The sequence below is a fragment of the Monodelphis domestica genome, chromosome 4, assembly GCF_027887165.1.
Source record: "Monodelphis domestica isolate mMonDom1 chromosome 4, mMonDom1.pri, whole genome shotgun sequence".
Taxonomy (NCBI): Eukaryota; Metazoa; Chordata; class Mammalia; order Didelphimorphia; family Didelphidae; genus Monodelphis; species Monodelphis domestica.
This window is the reverse complement of record NC_077230.1, coordinates 68,599,947-68,625,985: the sequence shown is the minus strand read 5'-3', so window position 1 is coordinate 68,625,985 and position 26,039 is coordinate 68,599,947. Positions and strand designations below refer to the sequence as shown.

The window sequence follows — 26,039 nt, the reverse complement described above, 5'->3', positions numbered from 1 at the left end:
TGTCAAATAGTAAGTTCTTGTCCCAAAAGCTGGGATCATTGGGTTTATTGAACACTATCTTATTACTGTAATTTAAGCCAAGTCTATCCCGCTGATCTACCCTTCACTCTCTAAGCCAGTACCATATAGTTTTGATGATCACTGCTTTGTAGGATAATTTGAGATTTGGTAACGTTAGGCCTCCATAATTTACATTTTTTTATTAGTTCCCTTCCTATTCTTGATCTTTTGTTCTTCCAGATGAACTTTATTATATATATGTAATATAATAATAATTATAATAATACTGAATAAGTAAATTAATTTGCCTAGGATTGCCATTGTTATTATATTAGCTTGTCATGCCCATGAGCAATTGATGCTTTTCCAATTTTTAAATCTACTTTTATTTGTGTGAAGAGTGTTTTGTAGTTATGTTCATATAATTCCTGAATTTGTCTTGGCAAGTAGATTTCCAGGTATTTTATATTGTTGAGAGTGATTTTAAATGGAATTTCTCTTTCAAACTCTTGCTGCTGGGTTTTGTTGGAAACATATAGGAATACTGATAATTTATGTGGGTTTCTCTGGTACCCTGCAACTTTGCTAAAGTTATTGATTATTTCTACTATCATTTAGTTGAGTTTCTTGGATTCTCTAAGTATACCATCATGTCATCTGAAAAGAGTGATAGTTTATTTTCCTCATTGCCTACTTTGATCCCTTCAATTTCTTTTTCTTTTCTAATTGCTACTGCTAATATTTCTAGTACAATACTAAAGAGAAATGGTGATAAGGGGCATTCATTCCTACTTCACTCCTGATCTTATTGGTAAGACATCTAACTTGTCCCCATTGCAGATGATACTTGCTGATGGTTTTAAATAAATATTGTTTATTATTTTGAGGAAAGGCCCTTTTATTCCTATATTTTCTAGTGTTTTCAATGGGTATCTGGGTTATATTTTGTCAAAAACTTTTTCTGAATGTATTGAGATAATCATGTGATTTCCATTAGTTTTTTTTTTAATATGGTTAATTAGGTGGATAGTTTTCCTAATATTAAACTGTTTTTGCATTCCTGGTATATATCCCACATCATCATAGTGAATAATCCTTGTAATAACTTGCTGTAGCCTTTTAGCTAGTATCTTATTTAATATTTTTGCATCTCTGTTCATTAAGGATATCATTCTATAGTTTTCCTTCTCTGTTTTTGGTCTTCCTGGCTTGGGAATCAGTACCATATTTGTATCATAAAAAGAATTTGATAAGACTCCTTCTTTGCCTATTTTGTCAAAAGTTTGTAGAGTATTGGGATTAATTTATCTTTAAATGTTTGATGTAATTCACTTGTGAATCCATCTGGCCCCAGTGATTTTTTCTTAGGGAGTTATTTGATGGCTTGTTCAATTTCTTTTTCTGATATGGGATTTTAAAAGTATTCTATTTCCTCCACTGTTAATCTAGGCAACTTAGATTTTTGTAAATGTTCATCCATTTCACCTAGATTGCCATATTTATTGTCATATAATTGGGTGAAATAACTCTTAATAATTGCCTTAATTTCCTCTTTATTAGAAATGAGATTGCTCTTTTCATTCATGATACTGTTAATTTGGTTCTCCTCTTTCTTTTTCTTAATTAGATTAACAAATACTTGATCTATTTTACTTGTTTTTTTCAAAATATCAGCTCCCAATATTATTTATTAGTTTAATAATTCCTTTACTTTCAATTTTGTTAATTTCTCCTTTGATTTTTAGGATTTCCAATTTTTTCTTCTTTCTCTTAAGGTTTTAAATTTGTTCTTTGTCTAGTATTTTTTAGTTGCATACCCAATTTGTTAATCTCCTCTTTCTCTTTTTTCTTAATATGGACACTCAGGTATATAAATTTTCCCCTGAGAACTGCTTTTGCTATAGCCCCAAAATTTTGATATGCTGTTTCCTCATTGTCATTCTCTTTAATGAAACCAGTAATTGTTTCTATGATTTCTTCTTTAACCCACCAGTTTTGGAGGATCAGATCATTTAATTTCCAAATAATTTTTAATTTGCCTTATTGTGTACCCTTACTAATTATAATTTTTATTGTATCATGATCCAAAAAAGTGACATTTATTATTTCTGCTTTTCTGCATTTCTTTACAATGTTTCTTTGCCCTAGTTCATGGTCAATCTTTGTGAATGTTCCATGTGCTGCTGAAAAGAAGATGTATTCCTTTTTGTCCACATTTATTTTTCTACACATATCTACTAACTCTAATTTTTCTAAGATTTCATTCATTTCTCTTACTTCTTTCCTATTTATTTTTTGGTTTGATTATCTAGATCTGGTAGAAGAAGATTGAGGTCTCTCACTAGTATAGTTTTACTATCTATTTCCTCCTTAAGCTCTGATAGTTTCTCCATTAAATATCTGGCTGCTATACCATTTGGTGCATACATGTTGAGTAGTGATATTCCTCATTGTCTATCTGGTTTGTTATTAGGACATAATTACCTTCTTTATCTCTTTTAATCAGATCTCTTTTTACTTTGGCTTTGTCAGATCATCATAATTATGACTCCTGCCTTCTTTTTCTCAGTATATGCCCAATAAAGTCTGCTCCAGCCTCTTAACTTTACCCTGTGTGTGTCTACCTGCCTCATGTGTATTTCTTATAGACAACATATGGTAGGATTTTGGTTTTAATCCACTCTGCTATCTTCCATATTATGGGTGAATTGATCCCATTCACATTCAGATTTATAATTACCACCTGTGTATTCCCCATCATTTTGATTTCATCTTTTAACCCTTCCCTTTCTTCTTTCACTATTTCCTCCCACACCAGTGTTTTGCTTTTAATGTCTCCTTTTCCCCACCCATATTTTATTTTCCTTCCCACCTCCTCCCTTCTTATTACCCTCCTATTTGTCTTTAAAGTCTATTAATCTCCCCCTCCTATTGTTCCCTCCCTTTTAATACTCCTTGCCCCCCCCCTTTCTTATTTCCTTTCTACATCTTTGTAGAGTAAGATAGAATTCTATACCCCAAAAATATCTGGCTGTTCTTCCCTCTCTGAACTGATTCCACTGAAAGTAAGGTTTAATTTTATTACCTATTTTATTATTTAGTTTTATTATCTATTACCACTCACTTCCTCCCCTTCTTATAATAGTTTCTCCCCTGCCCCATTCTATGTGCCTCTTTATGTGGTATAATTTATGCTATTTTGCTTCTTCCTTTGAGTTTCTCATAGTACCATCCTCCTTTTTGTCCCTGCCCCCATTTTTTTTACATATCATATTAAACAACTTAATACCACAATCTTTACCTAGGAATATTTCTTTTATCTACTATGATAATGAAAACAATTTTTAAGAGTTAAAGGTATCATTTTTCCAGATAAGAATATAATCAATTTGACTTTATTGAACCCTTGAATTCCCACCCCCCTTTTCCTTGTTTACCTTTTTATGTTTCTCTTGAAATTTGTAGTTAGACATCAAATTTTCCATTTAGTTCTGGTCTTATCTTTAGAAATGCTTGGAAATCCTCTATTTTTTAAGTGTCCATATTTTCACTTGAAAATATGAAGTCAGTTTTGATGGGTAGGTGATTCTAGGTTGTAGATCCAATTATCTTACCTTCCTGAATATCATGCAAGTTTTGTGGTCCTTCAGAGTGGAAGATACCAGGTCCTGTGTAATATTGATTGGAGCTCCTTGATATCTGAATTTAGTCTTTCTGACAATTTGTAGTATTTTCCCCTTGTCCTGGAAGCTCTTGAATTTGACCCTAACATTCCTGGAGGTTGTTTTTTGGGGGGATTTAATGTAAAGGATTCTTTCAATGTCTATTTTGCCCTTCTGTTCAAGAATATCAGGCCAGTTTTGTTGGATAATTTCTTGTAATATGATGTCAAGACTTTTTTTTTTGTTCCAGGCTTTCAGGTAGATCAATAATTCTCAAATTGTCTGGACTGGTTCTATTTTCCAGGTCACTTGACTTTTCAATGAGATATTTCATTTTTCCTTCTATTTTTTCATTTTTTTTATTTTGCTTTATTAACTCTAGCTGACTTGTGTGATCATTAGATTTTATTTATCCAATTCTAGTCTTTAAAGACTGATTTTCAGCTATGATTTTTTTTATTAATCTGGAGAAAATTTTATTTGGTTAATTTAGAATATTTTCCCATGTTTACAAGATTCATGTTCTTTCTCTCCCCTCCAACCCCCTCCTATAGCTGACACACAATTCCTCTGTGTTTTACAAGGTCTTTTTCAAGACCTATTTTCATATTAAAGATATTTGCACTAGGGTAATCATTTAGAGTCTATATACCCAATCATATCCCTATTGACACTTTTGATCAAGGAGTTGTTTTTCTTCTGTATTTCTACTCCCAGAGTTCTTCCTCTGAATGTAGATAGCATTTTATCTCATAAGTCCCTCAAAATTGTTCTGGATCATTGCATTCCTACTAAAAGAGAAGTCCATTACATTCAATTGTGCCACAGTTTATCAGTCTCTGTGTTCAATGTTCTCCTGGTTCTGTTCCTTTCACTCTGCATCAATTCCTGGAGGTTGTTCCAGTTCATATAAAATTCTTCCAGTTCATTATTTCTTTGAGCACATTAGTATTTCATCAGCAACATATAAGGGCATTCCCTCATTTTCCAATTTTTTGCCACCACAAACAGTGTGGCTATGAATATTCTTGTACAGGTCTTTTTCCTTATTATCTCTTTGGGATACAAATCTAGAAGTGCTATGGATGGATCAAGGGTAGACAGACTTTTAGTGCCCTTTGGGCATAGTTCTAAATTGCCACCCAGAATGATTGGATCAATTCACAACTCCACCAACAATGTACTAATGTCCCAATTTTTCCACAACCCCTCCAACATTGATCACTTTTCTTTGTTGTCACATTAGCCAATCTGCTAGGTGTGAGGAGTTGTTTTGATTTTCATTTCTCTGATTATAAGAGATTTAAAACACTTTTTCATGTGCTTATTAATAGTTTTGATTTCTTTATCTGAAATTTGCCTATTCATATCCCTTGTCCATTTATCAATTGGAGAATAGCTCGATTTTTTGTACAATTGATTTAGCTCTTTATAAATCTGAGTAATTAGACCTTTGTCAGAGGTTTCCCAAAGATCTGGCATACATACTCTTCTGTGTTCATGTAATTTACTTATAGTTTCCTTCTTTATATTCAAGTCATTCACTCATTCTAAGTTTATGTTGGTGTAGGGTGGGAGATATTGATCTAAACCTAATCTCCTCCATACTGTTTTCCAATTTTCCCAGCAGTTCTTGTCAAGTAATGGATTTTTGTCCCCAAAGCTGGGACCTTTGGGTTTATCATAGACTATCTTGCAGAGGTCACTTACCCCGAGTCTATTCCACTAATCCTCCTTTCTATCTCTTAGCCAGTACCATATTGTTTTGATGGCCACTGCTTAGTAGTATAGTTTGAGCTCTGGTACTTCAAGGCCACCTTCCAAATGAACTTTGTTATATTTTTTCTAATTCATTAAAAAAGGTGTTTTTTTTTTAGTTTGATGGGTATGGCACTAAATAAGTAAATTAATTTGGGTAGGATTGTTAATTTTATTATGTTAGCTCATCCTACCCATGAGCAATTACTATTTTTCCAATTATTTAAATCTAGTTTTAATTGTGTGAAAAGTGTTTTCTAGTTGTGTTAATATAGTTCCTGTTTGTCTTGACAGATAGATTCTAAAGTATTTTATATTGTGTAGGGTGGTTTTAAATAGAATTTGTCTTTCTAACTCTTGCTGCTGAGATGTATTGGAAATATATAGAAATACTGATAATCTTTGTGGGTTTATTTTGTATCCTGCAACTTTGCTAAAGTTGTTATTTCGAATAGCTTTTTGGTTGATTCTCCAGGAAGTAGACCATCATATCATCTGCAAAGAGTGATATCTTCATCTCCTCATTGCCTATTTTAATACCTTCTATTTATTTTTCTTCTCTAATTTCTACCACTAGTGTTTCTAGTACAATGATAAATAATAGAGGTGATAATGGGCAACCTTGTTTCACTCCTGCTCTTATCAGGAATGCTTCTAATTTTCTCCCATTGCAGATGATACTTGCTGATGGTTTTAGATATATACTGTTTATTCTTTTTAGGAAAGACCTTTCTTTTACCATGCTCCCTAGTGTTTTCAATAGGAATGAATATTGTATTTTGTCAAAGGCTTTTTGCATCTATTCAGATAATCATGTGATTTTTGTTGGTTTGCTTGTTGATTTGGTCAATTATGGGAATGGTTTTTTTAATATTGAAACATCCTTGCATTCCTGGTATAAATCCTACCTGATCACAGTGAATAAACCCTTATGATCATTTGCTGAAGTCTTTTTGCTAGTATTCTATTTAAGATTTTTGCACCTATGTTCATTAAGGAGATTGGTCTATAGTTTTTCTTTCTCTGTTTTTGACCTTCCTGGCTTTGGAACCAGTACCATATTTGTGTCATAAAAGTAATTTGATAGAACTCCTTCTTTGCTTATTTTGTCAAATAGTTTGTATACTATTGGGATTAGTTGTTCTTTGAATGTTTGATAGAATTCACTTGTGAATCCATCAGGCCCTAGGGATTTTTTATTAGGGAGTTCTTCGATGGCTTGTTCAATATCTTTTTTTCTGATGTGGGATTATTTAAGTATTCTATTTCTTCTTCTGTTAATCTAAGCAATTTATATTTTTGTAAATATTCATCCATATCACCTAGATTGTCATATTTATTGCCATATAATTGGGCAAAATAGTTTTTAATGATTGCCTTAATTTCCTCTTCATTAGAGGTGAGATCTCCCTTTTCATCTTTGATAGTGTTAATTTGATTTTCTTTTTTCCTTTTTTATTATATTGACAAGTACTTTGTATATTTTGTTTTTCAAAATACCAGCTTCTAGTATTATTTATTAGTTCAATAGTTCTTTGAATTTCAATTTTATTAATTTCTCCTTTAATTTTTAAGATCTCTAATTTAGTTTTCATCTGTGGATTTTTAATTTGTTCACTTTCATATTTTTTTAATTTGCATGCCCAATTAATTGATCTCTACCCTCCCTAATTTGTTAATGTATGAGACTCAAGAATATAAATAACCCTTTGAGTACTGCTTTGGCTACATCCCATAGATTTTTGAAAAGATGTCTCCTCACTGTCATTTTCTTCAATGAAATTATTAATTGTTTCTATAATTTGTTCTTTAACCAACCTATTTTGGAGAATCATATTTAATTTCCAATTAATTTTTGATTTGCCTCTCCATGTACCCTTACTAATTTTTATTTTATTTCATTATGATCTGAAAAGGTTGCATTTATTATTTCTACATTTTTGCACTTGTTTGCCATCTTTTTATGCCCTGGTATATGGTCAATCTTTGTGAATGCGCCATGTGCTCCTGAAAAGAGGGTGTATTCCTTTTTGTCCCTATTTATTTTTTTCCACATATCTATTAACTCTAATTTTTCTAAGATTTTATTCACATCTCTTACCTCTTTCTTATTTATTTTTTTGGTTTGATTTATCTATATCTGATAGAGGAAGGTTCAGGTCTCCTGCTAGTAATAGTTTTACTATATTTTCTCCTTCTACTCCACTAGTTTCTCCTTTAGAAATTTGGATACTATACTATTTGGTGTATACATGTTTAATACTGATATTTCATCATTGTCTATCCTGCCTTTTACCAGGATTTAATTACCTTCCCTATCTCTTTTAATCAGATCTATTTTTACTTTGTTGTTGTCAGATGGGATTATAACTTTTTCTCAGTTGAAGCCCAATAGATTTTGCTCCAACCTTTGACCCTTACCGTGTGCATGTCTACCTGCCTCATGTATATTTCTTCTGGACAACATATGGTAGGATTTTGGTTTCTAAGCCATACTGCTATTTGCTTTAGTTTTATGGATGAGTTCATCTCCTTTATATTCATAGTTATGATGGCCACCTCTGTATTCCCCAACATTTTGATATCCTCTCCTAGTTCTGCCCTTTTTTTGTTTTGCTATTTCCTTTTAAACCAGTGGTTTGCTTTTAATCAGTCTCCCTAATCCCCACCCTTATTTTACTCCCCTTTCTTCCCCTTCTCTTTTTGTTCCCTTCTTATTATTTTTAGAGTCTATTAAGTTCCCTCTCCCCTCTATTTCCCTCCCTCTTTGTACTCCATGCCCCACTCCCACCCCTTAGTTTTTCCCTTCTCACTTTCCCTGTAGGGTAACATAGAATTTGATAACCCAATGGATCTAGATGCTCTTCCATCTCAGAATTTATTCTACTGAGAGTAAGGTTTAGGTATTACCTATTAGCATTCTCTTCCTCTCCTTCTTATAATAGTATTGTTCCCCTCCCCTTCCTATGAACCTCTTTGTGTGATATAGATTATTCTATTTAGATTATTCCTTCAAGTTTCTCTTGGTGCCATCTTCTATTTCCCTCCTTTCTCTTTTTTTTGCATATCATTTTAGGCCACTTACTACCCTAACTTGTATTAATTAATAATTCTTCTAATTACTATAATAGTAAATATAATTTGTGAGAGTTACAAATAACATTTTCCCATATATAAATATGAACAATTTTATCTTATTGAAGCCCTTAAAGAAGAAAATTAATTTTTTTTCATTTCCCCTCTCTTTCATATTTATTTTTTCATGTTTCTCTTGATTTTTGTATTTGGACATCTAACTTTCCACTTAGTTCTGGTCTTTTCTTTATAGATACTTGCAAATCTTATATTTTGTTGAATGCCCATACTTTCCCCTGGAAGTATGTAGTTAGTTTTGATGGATAGGTGATCCTTGGTTGAAGACCCAATTCTCTTTGCCTTTCTGAATATCATATTCCAAGCCTTCTGGTCATTTAGTGTAGAAGCTTCTAGATCTTGTGTAATTCTGATTGGTGCTCCTTGATATCTGAATTGTCTCTTCCTGGCTTCTTATAAAATTTTATCCTTAGCTTGGAAGCTCTTGAATTTGGCAATTACATTCCTGGGTGTTGTCTTTTGAGGATTTAGTGTAGAGGGTATTTTTTGAATTTTTTTCAATGTCTATTTTGTCCTCTTCTTCAAGAATATCAGGACAATTTTCTTGGATAATTTCTTATAGTATGATGTCTAGATTTCTGTTTATTTCTGGGTTTTCAGGTAGACCAATGATTGTCAGATTGTCCCTTCTACACTGGTTTTCATGGTCATTCATCTTGTTAGTGAGATATTTCATGTTTCCTTCTATTCTGTCAGTCTTTTGAGTTTGCTTTATTAATTCTTGCTGTTTTGCAAGATCATTGCCTTCCAATTGTCCAATTTTGGTCTTTAAAGACTCGTTTTCCACTATAAGCTTTTGATTTTCTACTATAACCTTTTGATTTTCCTTTTTGGTCTGGTCTATCCTGCTTATCCTAGCTTCCAGACATTTAATTGTGGTCTCTAATTAATTTATCATTCCATTTGATTTGGGGGCTTCTTTCTCCAATTGGGAGTTCCTGTCTTTTAGACTGTTTTTTTCTTTTTAAATTATTTCCACTTTTCTTGACAAATCTTTTTCACCTTTCTCAAAATATCAGATTTAAATTCTTCAAGAGCTTGTGGCCAATTTCCAATTTTTGGAAGGTTTTGGATGCATTTACTTATTTGTTGCCCTCTGCTGTTTCCTCTGTAGTCTGGATTTTTTCTCCATAAAAATTATCCAGAGTCAAAGCCTTCTTTTCATTCTTCCTTGTGGTTGGAAGTTGTACTTTCTAAGCAGTGTTTGCCATCACTGTGCTGGTTTTCCTTCCCTTTACAGTCAGAAGTCTGAGTGAGGAAGGCAGGCTCTCTGTGTATGAACTGAAGGAGTAAGGTTTTTGTCTGAGGCCACCTCTCGAGTCTCAGCTGCTTCTAATATGTGCTGCCCCTCTCTGTGCTATCTCTGAGCCCAAGGTCCAAGTTCTTCAGCCTGCTGGGGTCTCAAGTCTAGCTGCTCTCAGGGGTAGATCCATAGTGGTCTTAGTCAGCTGCCAAGGACCTAGAGGTGAGCCTCACTTCACTCACATTCTAGCAAGCTGGCTCTGCCTGGCTCTGTAGATGGGGTGAGGGAGGGTTGATCATCTAGTGTTTTAGTGGGAGCTATTTCACCCTCTTATATCATAGAAATGCCCAAATCTCATATACCTCCAATTATGAGCCCTACTGTGGAGTCCCTTTGTTCATCTGAACTTGTTTTTTTTGGCCTTTTGAGGTAGTGTATATTGGTAGGTGGTGAAGAGAGGAAGAGTCCTGCTTCTATACTACAGCCATGTTTACCCAGAAGTCCTCCAGTTATGATCTTTTGGTTTTTCTTTTTGGTTTCATATAACCTGCTTTTCATGGCTTCCAGCGGGTCAGTTCTGGTCTCCAATTTGCTTATTACCTTGTTTTATTTCTGTGCTTCTTTTCCATATGGGCAATTTTGTCATTTAAGTCATTATTTTCTTCTTGTATTACTTTTGTTTCCTTTTCTCACTTCTCATTTTTTTTCTATCTTTCTTACTTAGTTCTTCAATGCCTTATTGAGTTCCTCCAGAGCTTGTGACCAGTTTCCGTTTTTTTTTTTTTTTTTTTGGAAAATTTTGATGTGTTGCTTGTTTTTTACCCTCTGCTTTTGCTTCTATATTTTGCTCTTTTTCTCCATAGAAATTATCCAGGGTTAAGAGTTTTTTTTTCCTTACTTATTCATTTTGCCACTAGTAGGTTTGAGTTCCTGAATATTGTTGGTCATTGCTTTCTTAGTTTCTGTCTCACATGGCCTTGCTTTGGTAGTATCTTCCCTTTCTTGTTAGAAGCCTGTGTGAGAGCAGGTAGATCTGTGATGTTCATTGTATAGTGACTGCTTTAAAGAATTTTGCCCTGAGGTTATCTTTCAAGCCCCTGCTGCTTCAGCTGTGGGCAGCTACCTTTCTGACCAAGCTCAATGCTCTGTTGCCCAAGCTCTGAGCTCTTCAGCCTTGAGTCTTGCTGCCAAGACCTTGCACTGTCCTCTGGGGTAAGTCTTTTGTGCTTTCAGCTAGACCTGAGAATTTAGAGATTGACTCAGTCCTTACTGTAACTCTGGACAGGTAGGCGGTATGTGGGAGGGGTGATCAGCTTGCACTTTGATTAGTGCAGTTTCTCCCTCATAGCATGGGAATCTTTACTTATTGCCTACCTTTAATGCTCTGTCCAATGGGAGAGCCCCTTTACTTGTCCGGTTTTTATTTCTGTTCTTTTGAGATGCTTTGTAATGATTGGAATGAAATAATGATTGGAAGGAGATTCAGAAGGCTCTTGCTACTATGCCACCATTTTGACTCCACCCCCCACCTGGTGTATAATTTTTTTTTAAACACTTACTTACTGTCTTAGATACTAAATATCAGTTCTAAGGCAGAAGAGAGGCAAGGGTTTGGCAATTGGAATTAAGTGACTTGCCCAGGGTCATACAGTTACACAGCGTCTAAGACCAAATTTGAACCCAGGTCCTCCCAACTCCAGGCCTGGTTCTCTATCCACTGTGCTACCTAGCTGCCCCTGCCATATACAATTTTAATGTATATATAGGAGACACAATTTGAAGAGAACTTTTAAACTTTTTCTCTGAAGAGTTAAGTATTTTCTTATATAAAGACATTTATAAAGATGAAGTTAGCAACAACTGGACCAGAACTAATTGAACTTCCAGACTCCAAAAGTAAGACATTAATGGGTCAATGAAAACATGGAAGCAACTCCCCAGTGGAGTGCCCCTATAATCCTGTACTATCTAACATTTTTTTATCAAAGATTTGAAATGAGATATATCTAATAGAATTATTAAAACTTTAGATGGCACAAGACTAGGAAGAATGGTTAACACATTCATTGACCATTCAAATACAAAAAATATTTTTACACATTAGAGTATAGGACCAAATTTTTAAAAAAGCAATTAATAGAGATAAATATAAAGGCCTTTACTTGAATTAAAAAATTATTTTTATATGTGCAAAATTGAGAGGCGAGGCTAGAATAGTAGTTAGTTCCAAAGAAAATCTCAGAGTTTTAGTGAACCTCAAATTCTAAATTAGTCAACAGTATGATATAGTAGCACCCCCACCCCACCCCCCAGAAAATTAATGCAGTCTTAGTTGCTCTGAAAGAGACATATCATTCAGGACTAGAGAGATGATCATTCCACTGCATCTTGCCTGGTCCAACAACACATATAGTACCATGTCTAGGAAGGACATCAATAAGTTTGAAAATGTCAAGATAGGAGAATCTGGGTGGGGAGTACCTTGAGATAAAGACACATGTCTGGTTGAACAAACTATTTGTTTTTTTATTTTTTGTTTTTGATTGAGACAAATAAAACCTAAGGAGTATAACTACTATGTTTACGTGTTTGAAGGGCAATTACATGGAAGAAGGATTTGACTTGTTCTTCTTAGATCAAGAAGATGAAATTAGGAAGTGATGTATCCCCTTCACAGATCTTTAAGCAAGGATTTGTGTTTAGTTCAGGATTCATTTATATAGCTTCTGAAGTCCTTCCCAATTCCATAATTCTGTGTGATTCTAATTAAATAATTATATATATAACATATATAATATTACCAAGAATACAATAGACCTTTCCTACATCTCCCCCAGCCAAAAAGGCAAATGAGAAGGCACAAGCAATTACAAATTCATCTATTGGCTTTCATATCTATATAAAATCTCTGGGAATGGTCCATAAACATTTATGAGGCATCCTCAGAGAAAAGAGAAGAATAAGAAGGAATTTTCAGGTGATCATCTGTAACCAACTACATTTTTATACTGAACTGACTGAGAAGTATAAGGAGTAGAAGATCCCACTGTGCATGTTTGATTTGTGAATGTTTTACAATCCATGGCAGGAGTAACTTAAGAGTTCTAAAGGCAGTGGGGAACTTTTGGTTTGTTTTGGTTTAAGCTCAATGTACATTCACTTCCATTTTACCTAGAAACTAGGCTGCATTCGAAAATGTGAATAGTCCTCCGTGTGTTCTCTTCATTTTGTCTTTTTTCCTATATATCACACTGGCTCTTTTTTTCTGTTTCCTTTGCCCCCAATCCCCTTTTCTCCCAAATTAGGTTAACCCATTGAACTTAGTACCAGGATTCCTAGAGGCTTTCAATAAAAAATACACCTTATTTTCTCTCAGTAACAACTCTAAGACACAAGGGCAATGGCTAGGCAATAGGGGTTAAGTGACTTGCCCAGGATCACCCTGCTAGAAATTGTCTGAAGCCATATTTGAATCCAGGACCTCCCATCTCCCAGCCATCAAATTTTCTCTCTTGCTTTCAATGTTTGCAGACATAATTTCTCAGGAAGTTTGTTTGTTTTCAAGAGTTTACCTGCCATGACTTTATACTAAGTTTTCAAGTATTTCCCCTGATTGTAATTCTATGATTTCTTTTGTTGATAGGATATTTTCCACTTATATATCCCACCACCAAGCAAAATTCTTATTGCCTGCCCTTTGAGATTACCTCTCATTAATATTATGTGTGTGTATCATGTATATCTTGTGCATTCAGAGTAGTTTGCGTGTGATCTCCTCCATTAGAATGTAAGGTCCTCAGAGGAAGGGATCATGGTCTTACCTTTTTGTTCCCAGTCAATCAGTCAACTAGCATTTATTAGGAACCCATCATATTCCAGGCACTGTGTTAAGGGCTGGTGATACTTAAAAAAGAAAGAAAGAAAGAAAAGGTATAAAGATATTCTTTGCGCTCCAAATAGCTCCCATAGTATCTGGCACAAAGTAGCTTAAATAATAAATAACGGATTGTTGTCAGATGTGATAATGAAAAAGGTCCTTATTTTCACTACTGAGACTTCCCTTCATCTTAGTTATATTACAATATTTATTGACATATACTATTGGTAACTTAATATAATTATTATAATGTCTTCATGTAACATAATAAACATATACACATTATACAGAGTATATGCATTGATATAATTTGTAATATATGGTTTCTGTCTTTTCCTCTTTTTTTCTATAGACACATTTACCTTCTGCAAGTGAGTGTAAGCATCTCATTGCCATTAATCATTTAGTTAAAAATAACAGATCTTTCTTTTGTCAGCTTAAGGGTATCTTCAAGTAGGAAAAGAAAACAAAAATGGAACTAGACTGGAAAAAGCAAAAAGAAGAGAGTGATATAGATCTAAGCCAAGAAAGCACCATGGATCTGCAGGATGACCATCAACATATGGATGAAATCTCAGAAAAGTAAGGTGCCCTTCTATTGGCCAGATAATGTAATAAACACAGTACTGGGAGGAGAAGCTAATTTGTTTTTTTTCACTCTTGTGCTTCCAATGCCTCATTTTTAAATGACTCTAGGGGATGATAGTGGATCTAGAAAACTGAACTTTGTAATGTCTTGACAAAAGAGATAAAAGGAAGAACAATTGCATTAAAGAAGAATATGTAGTTGGATTAAGGCAACTGCCATATTCCCCTAGAAATGTTTGGGGGATAGGCTAAAGAATCCCACTGATAAGGAGCAAAAATAAGAAATGTTTAAATGAGATAACTGTTAGAATCATTTATTTAAAATAGGAAAGTATATCTTAGAATTTAGAGAGAGAATTTATTTTTTAACAGCTTTACCTTCTGTCTTGGAATCAATACTAAGTATTGGTTCTAAGGCAGAAGAGTGATATGGGTTAGACAAAATAGGGATTAAATGACTTGTCCATAGATATATAATTAGGAAATATCTGAGGTCAGATTTGAACCCAGGCACAACCTTCCCTCTCTAGGCATAGCTGTCTATCCCCTGAGCCACCCAGCTGTCCCAGTTAGAACATTTATTTATTAAGCCCTTAATATATTCTAGTGCTAATCTTAAGCACTAAGAGATAGAAATAAAAACAAATAAGCAAGTTCTGTCCCATCAAGGAACTTACATTCTAATGAGAGAAAAGAATATAGAAAAAATGGAAGGGTTGAGGCATTATGGTATGGAAGGCCATAAGTCAACTCTCCAAGCTGGAAGAGCTGGGGTGATGCCCAAGGGTTTTTTTTTAAGTTCATTTAATTAATCAAGAATATTTTTCCATGGTTACATGAATCATGTTCTTTCCCTCCCCTCCTCCCATCCCTCTCCCATAGCCAACAAGCAATTCCACTGTGATGTCCAAGTTTTTAATGGGGTAGAGAGAAAAGGAGAGTAGTAGATAGCTTTACTGTATTGTTCAGAATCAAATATCAGAGCCAAATTGGTTTGAATTTATAGAAATTCTACATTTCCTATTCTGATTTACTTGATGAAAAAATTGTTTCAATATTTTGTATTTCTATTTTCTAGGACCATTTTTTTGAGTCTTAGAATTTTGGACAAGCCTTACTCTTCCTCTCATCCTCTACTTAGATTTTTTTATGTGCTTCAGTTTGGGAAGTGTTTCTGGAAAGTAGTTTCATTCATTAAGGCAACACAGCAATGTCATTTTGGGGAAGGAAATAAATATGTAAGCTGGGCTTATTAAGGGAATAATCCCATAAACTAGAGATGAAAATTAGTCTCATTATCTTATAAAACATGCCATATCTTTCATCTTGTTTTCCTGCATTTGACAGGTTTTCCTCTATTTTTTTCTCTTCAACTTCTCTAAGTTTTAAAGCTTCTTAGACTAGAATTAGAGCATAGTGGAGAGAAAACTAGCCTTAGACCCAGCACGACCTGGTTTCAAGTCCCACCTCTGACACATACTGGCTGTCTGACTGAACGAATCACAGCTTTTCGGTGCTCTGGGCAACTCCCCAAGGATTCAAGTTGCAGAGAAGGCACTAACTGAACCAATGAATCACAGATCCAGGTCCTATCCTTAGTCTAAAACAGAATAAAAGGAGAAACACAATTGAGGTTACAAGATGAAGCAATGACAAGGGTTTGGAGCAGGAATTCTTATTTGGGGATCTATGAAATTATTTAAAAAAAATTTAATAACCATTTCAACATAGTTGATTTCCTTTGTAATCCTATGCATTTTGTGTTATGCATTTTATAATTCTGAGACAAGGTCCACAGGCTTTACCAGACTGCCAAAGGGGTCCATCACACACACACACACACACACACACACACACACACACACAAGTATTGAAGAATTCCTGACTTAGGGAATCTATGTGGTTGGAACCCACAGTGATGACAAGAAGAGGGAGATAGAGGCAGGGCTGTGGTGAGGATGAACCTGGCTTAGACCCATCAAGAGCCAGAAGTAGGGCGGGACAGTCTGAGCCAGTTATTGAAGTTGTCATTGTTATGTGTGGGTGTAAGGTGTTATTATATTTTATTATTATTACCTATATCACCTAGTCAGCCTGGGAGTTCTAGATCTGAGCATGTGCAGAAATCATAATGGACTTAACATTAAAGTGTAACATAATGTCTTTACTAATAGTCTTATTTTTAAAATATCAAATTTAATAATGTAATTATAGTATCAGGAATAAATTTGATTTGCTGCCTATTTGGTGGGAGGTGAGAAATGAACTTGCTGAGATGGGCCACCGATTTAAATAGACAGGTATCCCTTGCACATGGCAACTTTCCCTATCACAGTTTCCATATATCGTGGGTCAGCATAAGAAATAAAGAGGAATGTTGGGGGAGTTTTGTGGAAGCCATAGATGACATGCAGAGGCCATCAAATGATACAGAATAAGTCTAGAAACGCAGAAACACATAATAAATACACATTATACATATGTAGTTTTGTATAATAGCAACATATTTTATCTTTTAATACCATAAAAGAAAAAGAAAAAAATCAGACTTCTTTTCTGGCAGGAAGGGAGGGTCAAAAAATTTGACACAGATTCTCCAGCTCATCGTGGTGCCATGTCTCTAGCTCTCACAATGTGGAAGGGTTACCTATACTTACCTTCTGTCTGGGGCATTTACTTTTCAAGTCCCTATCTCCCTCCTCAGCACAGTGATGATAGAAGTTCTTGGGCATCCCAACTCAAAGTTCTAGTCCTTACTCTAGAAATTGTTGTTTCTAGATAACTGTGCTTAAAAAGGGGGGGGGGAATGGAAAAAACCCAACTCTCCTCTCTGAGCAGAGGTTTAATATGAAGGTGTAGAGAAACCATATTTCTCTTTGTTCTTGGCTTTTCTCCTTAAAAAACAGGGAATTGGAAATGGTCCTGTCAAATCCAGACATTAGAGAGGAGAAGAATCTTTTGAACCAGTTCCGGAAGATGGTGAAGGAGCTTCAGGTAACCTCTAGGAACCGAATTCTGTGTTTATGATCTGGACCAAGCAATGATGGATGATCCTGAAGTATCTACCAAGGCATCCTTTCCATTGCTGTACTGTCTGTAGCCAGTCTTTGGTATTGGAGGTTATCAGTTTCTTCTAACTGCTGTGAACCTCAGAATACACTGTGTCCCTCAGTGAATTCTTTTTGTTTGTTGATTTTTTTTTCATTTGTTTGTTTTGGACCCATAATTGAAGCTTGTTGGTAGAGTGTTAGATTTGGAGTCAGGAAGACCGATCTCAAATCCTGTTTCAGACAATCTCTAGCATTGTAACCCTGGGTAACTAATTTAACCTCTTTTAGCCTTCGTTTTCTCATCTGTTAAAGTGGGAATAATAACAGTACCTACCTCACAGGACTTTACTAAGGATCCAATGAGATAACTTATGTAGCGTGCTTCATACACCTTCAAGTGCTATGAATATATTAGTTGTTGCTGTTATAGGATTATTATTATTATTATTATAGCAATGTAAAAAAGTCCCATTGTGGAAAACCTTTCCACCAATGCAGAATAGTAATTCATCTACTGTATATAAACATAGAAAATTACTTGAGGCACTTAATGTTTAAGTTCCTTGGCCAAGGTCACAGTTATCATGAGTCTATCAAGACTTTAACTCAGGTCACTCAAACTCCAAGTATGGACCTCTATTTCCTATGTAACGTTACCAATTACTTATTTATAGGCACCTAATAAATTTTTGTTGGTTGGGGTATGTGTAAAGCTATGGAGTAATGTAACAGATTCTAAAAGGTAAAATAACCCTTTTCCTTCCTTCCTTCCTTCCTTCCTTCCTTCCTTCCTTCCTTCCTTCCTTCCTTCCTTCCTTCCTTCCTTCCTTCCTTCCTTCCTTCCTTCCTTCCTTCCTTCCTTCCTTCCTTCCTTCCTTCCTTCCTTCCTTCCTTCCTTCATTCCTTCCTTCCTTCCTTCCTTCCTTCCTTCCTTCCTTCCTTCCTCCCAGTATCAGTTCCAAAGTAGGTAAATGGAGTTAAGTAACCTACCCAGGGTTGCATAAATAGGAAGCCTTTGAGAGGAGAACCCAGGACATCCTATCTCCAGGCCTGACTCTATCCACTGAGTCACCTAGCTATTCCTCTAAATCACTTTCAAATGAAGAGGTCTGAAAATATATCAGAAATGGCAGCATTCTCAGAATCAATGTAGCCTCTCAAGGCAACTATTATAAGGGAAAAATTCTGATTTGGTTTACATCTGTTAACCACGGAAGTCATATTAATTTATAATCACACCTAAAATATTCATTTTAGTTGAACATCACATAGAATGACAGTTAAAACTCAATCCATCAGATAAAAAAATTAACTTAAAACTAATTTGCCTACCATCCACCATCTTTTTTCTTTACAACTCAGAGTCCTTATGATGATCTTGAGTGTTTTTATTCTTCTGTAATACAGTGAAGTCCTCAAGGGTTAACAAGGGTTTTGGCCCTTCCTTAAATGGAGCCTGACTCTAGGCATTTTGAGTTCTACTTTCTATAATTGTTCTGTCTCCTCCCTCGCTGTCAGCTGTCACTTCTTGTTGCTGTCAGTGTGCCTACATCTACAATCCCCTATTTTTCTCTCCCCCATTTTTTAATTTGTTGCCTCAAATCCGCTGTGAGCTTAGAAAGCAGGTAATCAGGTTTGGAAGAGCTGTGTCTAAAATGAATCTACGGACTCTGGCCAAAGGGTGCCCATAAAGCACACGACCTTTGTGACATCTATTTTGGCTGATGTTTTTGCTTACTTTAGCCGTTGTAGCTCTTGGCTCTGTTGAAGAGGGGCTTACTTTAGATCAATTAGTTTTAGCCAAATTATTCAGCTTTTAGCTGAGCTCTCTCTTACTGACATTGCTGATTAAGTGGTCTTTAGGTTAGTGAGATATTACTGTGTAGGAAACCATCTATGATTACTTCCTATTATTCTTTTTTTTTTTAAATTCTAACATATGTTGCAACTTCATTTTCAAAGACCCAGAAAAGAATCTCCTTTTTTTTTTAAACTGCATGTAATTAAAGGAGACTACATGCCATGGAGGGTTAAGAGCTCAGTTCTAATTCAGGCTCTGTATTGATTTGGGGCAAGTCACTTAACCTCTCTTGGCAACACTTCCTTTATCTATAAAATGAGAACCCAAAGAGGGAGCTGATCTTTCACAGTTATGAGGACCAATAAATAATGCCACTAGAATGTTCCCTGAATATAAAACATGGTGCAGATTTCTCACTAAAAGAAAAATCATTATTGTTGTGCCAGGCTCGAACAGTGGAGTTGGAAGAAGAGCTGGAAGCTGAAAAAACAACCCAAGCCAAGGTGGAAAAGCAGAGGAGTGATCTGGCTCATGAGTTAGAGGAGATGAACAAGCAGCTGGAAGAGGCTCGGGGCACCAGTCTGGCCCAGTTAGAAATCAATAAGAAGAGGGAGGCTGAGTTTGTGAGGCTGCGAAGAGACCTGGATGAGGCCACTTTTCACTTCGATTCCACTGCTGCCGCTATTAGGAAGAAACACGAAGACAGTCTGGAGGAGCTGAAGGGGCAAGTGGATAACCTGCAGTGGGTCAGGCAGAGCTTGGAGAAAGAAAAGAGCGAGTTGAAACTAGAAGTGGAGGGCCTGCTGAATAATGTGGAGAAGATAGCTAAAGCAAAGGTAAAGAGGGGCGAAAGGGGGGAAAGGGAAGTGCAGGTTGGCTACCTGTGGCTATCGGTCACTGGGTGTTAAAGCTTGTGAAGTGGTCCAATATCTTAAGTCATTTCTAGTTTTAGGGTGTCATAGGACTTCTCCATGCCATTCACCTTGTGATGGTTTAATCATATCACTAATGGGTCCACCAAGATGCCTCTGTAGAGAGACTTGAGATTAAGTCAGTCAGGACCATTGCATTATCTCCTCCTGCTAGTGATGCAGCTTTCCAGGACGACAACTGGGTATATACAGTGGGTGACTACTGTGACTTTTCCAAAAAAGCCTTGCTGTCCAATGGGTCCTTTCTCCACCATGCTGGTCCTGGCTTTTTTTTTTCCTTTTTCCCATCAACCAACACTAGAAGAAAATATTTAAGGTCCTATATTTAGAGATAAAATATTTCCTGGAGACCATTTTAAGGATGAGAAAACTGAGACTCAGAATCATGAAGTATCTCAAGGCAAAATCAAGATTAGAACTCAGGTCCTCTGACTCCACATCAAGCCCATTCTCCATTATATCATGTTCTATTTTTGTTTTTCTTCATTAATCATTTTAGCAAGACATAGCTCAATCTCTTTGCTCTAACTGCACCCCATAGGATTAGTAATAAGATTATGAGTAATAACAATTCTCCCTTCAGGAACTTTGTGTGGGTAGGTGTAGGAGTAAAAAAATGAATAAATATTCCTAGTATTTAAAAATATACAGGATTTTAAATAATAAATCGAAAGAGAGGGGAAAGAAAAAAAAAGGTTCTTTCAGCCTAGTGAGCAGAGCAAAGAGAGACTCACAACTGCAGCACTTTACCAAAAGCGCAAGCTCCAAGAAAAGAGCCCCACAGTGTGGGTTTCAGCCAAATTTATTTCCCAAGCATCCATATGTAAAATGAGGACATGACTTAAAAGGATGCTGGGAATGTAGCTCAGGTGTGGCAGATTTTCCATCTGCACACAGGTTAGCTTTAGGTAAGTCAGGGTGAAGGGACTTTTTTTTCTTTTTGGTTAAACAAAAAACATTTTTAAAAAATTTAATACTTTGTTTCCTTCATGCTTTCAACTGAAAAAAAAAGGAAAAGAAAAACCACATTCTTTACTTTCTGACACATTTAGTCCCACTCCTGATAACTCTCATTCTTGGATCACTTTGCCTCCAATTTGACTGTGATCAGTGCCACCTAAAAATTCTTTTAATTTTTCTCTTTTCTACTTTGAGACTTTCCCTACATCTCTTCTTTCTTTTCTCATAGGAAGCTTCTCTCCAACTTTGCATACTTAATATTTTTTAAAACCATTACTTTTTGTCTTAAAATCAATACTATGTATTAGTTTCAAGGCAGAAGAGTAGTAAGGGCTAGGCAATGGAAAATAAGTGACTTGTCCAGGGTCACACAGCAAGAAGTGTCTTGGGCCAAATTTGAACCCAGTACCTTCTATCTCCAGACCTGGCTCTCTATCCACTGAGTCACCTAGCTGCTCTCCCACACTTAAAATTTTCATTAATACTCTTCTTAAAAATTTATTTTATTTTTTCCCCAATTACATGTAAAAACCATTTCTAGCATTTTAAAAAGAATATTGAGTCTCTAATTCTCCCCCTCATTGAAGTGGTATTCAATCTCATATAGATTTTATATTAATTCTTAAGCTTTAGACAACTTGAACAAAAAAAAAATTAAGAGTGAAAAATGTTTGTGTTTCTTTTTCAATTCTGCCTTTTATGAAGCTTTTCTCTTCAGTGCATTTTTGTATATTTTTTTTATTTTGGCCAATTCTACCTTTCCTCATCTTTAGTGAGTTTTTGTGCCTATTTTACCAATTGGCCTATTCTGTTTTTTAAGATAATTTCCTCAATAATTTTTTATGCCTCTATCATCAAATTATTGACTTTTTTTCATGATTTTCCTGTATCACTCTCAATTCTTTTCCCAATTTTTCTTCTATTTCTCTCTTATTTCCATTTTTAAATCCTTTTTGAGCTACTCCATTAATTCTTTTTGGGCTTGGGAGCAATTCATATTTTTCTTTGGGGCTTACGATATTGTCTTATTGACTTTGTGGTCTTCTGAGTTTTTGTTTTGGTCTTTCCTGTCACTAAAAATTACTTTCTATGGTGAATTTCTTTTTTAAAAAAACTCATTTCTTGTCCTTTTCTTTTAATTTAAAATAAACTTAAAGGTGGGCTCTTTATCTGTGTTCATGTGAAGGGAGCACTATTCTAAGCTTCAGATTCTTTGTGCAGCTGCCTTCAGAGCTAGCTTTGGGATCTATCTGCTTTCTATTCTCCTAAAGTGGGATTATGTAAGGAGAGATACATTTAATACTCTCCTGGTCTGAGCTCTGGTTCTGAGTGACCATAAGCATACTTTTTCTCCTTTGGAATTGTGTCCAATATTCTTTGCTCCCTATGGCTGCAAATGCTGGCGTGTGCTAATGTTCCTCCTCCCCCTAAGATTGTGCTCCAGGACTATGACCTGGATCCATGTATCAAGCAATACAAGAGTCTTGCACCCAGAGCCAGCAAAATGACCCCTGTAATCTCCTCTAGAGCAGCTGTCCCTCACTAATGCTCTTTCTCTCATACTCCCTTATATCTTAATTCTGATCCATAAATTAACCCCTCACTTGCTGCTTTAATTCTTCCTTCTCTGCATGTTCCTTCTTTTTGATTTTGATCAACCTCAGGCCTTCCCTATCCTAAAAGCAAACAAACAAAACAAAAAAATTTAAAATCCTTTTCAGTCTTTCTGTCCCATAATATCACTTTATTTTATTTATTTCCTTTCATTATGAAACTTCTCAAATGAAGTACCCATATTCATTTCTGCACCATTCCCTCTACTCTTTTCTAGTAAATAAGGTTTAGAGTTCTATCATTTGTCTAAAATGTTTCTTCCAGATCATATTAATGACAGTTTATTTTATGAAGTAAAATCCAGTGGCCTCATCTCAGTGCTCATTCTTCTTGATCTCTCTGTAATATTTATCATGGTAAATCATCCCATCCTTCAGATTTTCTTCTTATATTAGCTTCTGTCACCAATGTAGTAATCTGATTTTCTTCCTGCCTCTCTGACAATTCTTTTTTGTGGCTTTTATCCTTCTCCTGCCCCCTAAATGTTGTATTCTAAGGGTTCTATTCCCTGTCCTCTTTCTGAGATGTTCTCTCCTTCCTTGATCTTACCCATTCCCATGATTTCAACTATTACTTCTATGTATAGAATTTTCAGATCTTATTTTTAGCTCCCACCTCTTTGCTAAGTCCTAACACTACATTTCCAAATGCTACTAGAAATTTTTACCTAGATAGTTCATAGGGTTTCAGATTCAATAATTAAGATCAAATTTTTTGTGTTTTCACCCAAACTTGCCCTTTTTCTGGATTTTGCTGTTTCTGTAAATGGCATGACATCTTCTGAACTTGAGTCAAAATCTTAGGGCTGTCTGATTTCTTCCATTTTTCCATGACCAAATCATCACCTTTCCCTATTTCTACCTCTGTCTCCCTCACCTCTGATCTCTCAAATTTCTAAGTCTGTTCTTCACATATTTTCCAGATTAATCTTCCCAATGTATAGGTCAAATTAAAACACTCCCCAACTCAAAAACTTATAATGGCCCCACATAGAACTTCTTGGCCTAGCATTAAAATTCTTCAATAATCTGTCCCCATCCCACTAGTTCAAGCTGATGTCCTGCTACCATTTTTATTTTTTATTTTATTTTATTTAGTCAATTTAGAACATTATTCCTTGGTTACAAGAATCATATTCTTTCTCTCTCTCCCCTTCCCCCACCCTTCCTGTAGCCAATGCACAATTCCATTGGGTATTACATGTGTCCTTGATCAGAACTTATTTCTATGTTCTTGATGTTTACACTAGGATGTTCATTTAGAGACTCCATTCCCAATCATATCCCCCTCGGCCCATGTAATCAAGCAGTTGTTTTTCTTCTGTGTTTTTACTCTCACAGTTTTTCCTCTGAATGTGGATAGAGTTCTTTCTCATAGATCCCTCCAAGTTGTTCAGGATCCCTGCATTGCCACTAATGGAGAAATCCATTACATTCAATTGCACCACAGTGTATCAGTCTCTGTGTACAATGTTCTCCTGGTTCTGCTCCTCTCACTCTGCATCGCTTCCTGGAGGTTGTTCCAGTCTCCATGGAATTCCTCCACTTTATTATTCCTTTGAGCACAATAGTATTCCATCACCAACATATACCACAGTTTGTTCAGCCATTCCCCAATTGAATGGCATCCCCTCATTTTCCAATTTTTGGCCACCACAAAGAGCGCAACTACAAATATTCTTGTACATGTATTTTTCCTTATTATCTCTTTGGGGCACAAACCCAGCAGTGCTATGGCTGGATCAAGGGGCAGACAGTTTTTTCTGCTACCATTTTTATATAGGCTATTGTTTCCAATCAAATCCAACTTTGCTCACTATTCTCCAAACTTATTTCTTCACTTACCTCTGGACTTTTTATTAATGCCACCCTTTTTCCTGGCATCCTCTCCCTTTACCTCTTCCCATCAAAATCTGACATCTTTTAAGGTCCAACTTAAATACTGTTTTCTCCAGCATGAGAGATTTATTCTGTATTTTTATACCCTTCATAGTGCCTTGCATGTGGACGTAGTAGGAACTCAATAAATATTTAATAAGTGAATGAAAGAATAAGTGAATTGATTATGATCATTCTGTCTGGCCCTTATGTTATGCAAAATCTTTCTGAATTGTTTATTTCAGCCTTGGCTGCTGAAGTGTAACCAAACAAGGGAACATACACTGGCACAGAGAAACTGCCAAATTTTAAAAGAAATGTCATTTGTTAGAGGGGTTTAGGGGGAATTCTAAGGTTATGGACTTGAGAACAATTATTCTGAAGATTATAAAATCACGTTAGTTTCAGGGGCATTGCAGTTCTCTTCTGAAAGGTGGTGTTTTCCTATAGTTTGGAGAAAAAGAGTTTAAAATTAGAATTATAATTTAGAATTATCATAATTAGAAAATTTGGGGAAAGGAGTTTAAAAAGGGGTCTATGTGCTTTAGACAGTTAACCTCCCTTTCATTAGATATGAGTATGTGTCACTGTCCTTCAGAGCTGAAAATGGATTCTTTGGATGGCTTTTGCTGCGTATGTGTGCAGGTGGCGCTAAGGATACTGACTGATACGTATCCAACCAGCTTTCCTATTCTGCACACATGGAAAGGCTGCCGTTTGATAGCAGCTGTGATCACTGTCTATTGGATCCAATCACTGCTAATGTGTTGGCCTTTTGGAAACACTGGCCCAAAGCCTTGGCTCAAAAACAACTACCCCATGGGTGATTGCTAGATACCAGGCTGGTATTCACATGCTGGGGAGTGGATAGAGAGCTGACATCCAGGTCAGAATGGCCTCTGTTCAAGTCCTGCCTCTGACACACACTGGTGGGGCGCCCCTGCGCAAGTCACAGCCTCTCAGAGCCTCTCCATGACAGTGTTTCTTAACCTCTTCTGTGTTCCAGAACCCACCAGCAGCGCTCCAAAGCCTTTCCCAGCACCATATCTCAGAAATATTTCTCAGAATAATAATTTGAAATGCACAAAATAAAAAAATCATCGTATTATAAAAGAAGCCAGTTCTATCCAAATACGGTTATTGAAACATTCTTTGAAATGAATGATTGGATCTCGGCTTAAGAACCCTGCTCTAAGTCCTTATATTGATGGAATAACATGCTGGCTCCACTTCTCTCCCCACCTAGAAATTGCTTTGATGCAAGGTAGTAGAGAGAGACACACATATGCATGTATATATAAATGTATATATGTACATATATGTGTATATATACATAAATACACACATATGCCATATCATTTGAGGTTGGGGTTAATAATTTCATACTTAGAACCTTCTTTTGCCATCCTTCTTCATTCATTATAGCCTCACTTAGAGGATCATAGACCCATAGCTGAGAAGTCATTCAGTCCAATCTCATTTGACAGAGGAGAAAAAAGGGGCTTAAAGAAATGAAGTGACCTG

General features: G+C 35.7%; 1 protein-coding gene across 5 annotated transcripts in view; it reads left to right on the top strand.

The window, feature by feature from the left end:
* LOC100619531 (myosin heavy chain, cardiac muscle isoform-like) overlaps positions 1-26,039 on the top strand; it is a 154,741-nt gene that overhangs the window by 6,143 nt on the left and 122,559 nt on the right. For all 5 annotated transcript variants that reach the window (XR_008911103.1, XM_056793437.1, XM_016433447.2 and 2 more), the window contains exons 2-4: positions 14,130-14,275; positions 17,188-17,275; positions 19,579-19,968. Coding sequence is in view for 4 of the 5 variants with exons in the window: in XM_056793437.1 (XP_056649415.1) it covers positions 14,166-14,275; positions 17,188-17,275; positions 19,579-19,968 (588 nt within the window). In the remaining variant the exon portion in view is untranslated. The remainder of the gene's footprint in view (positions 1-14,129; positions 14,276-17,187; positions 17,276-19,578; positions 19,969-26,039) is intronic.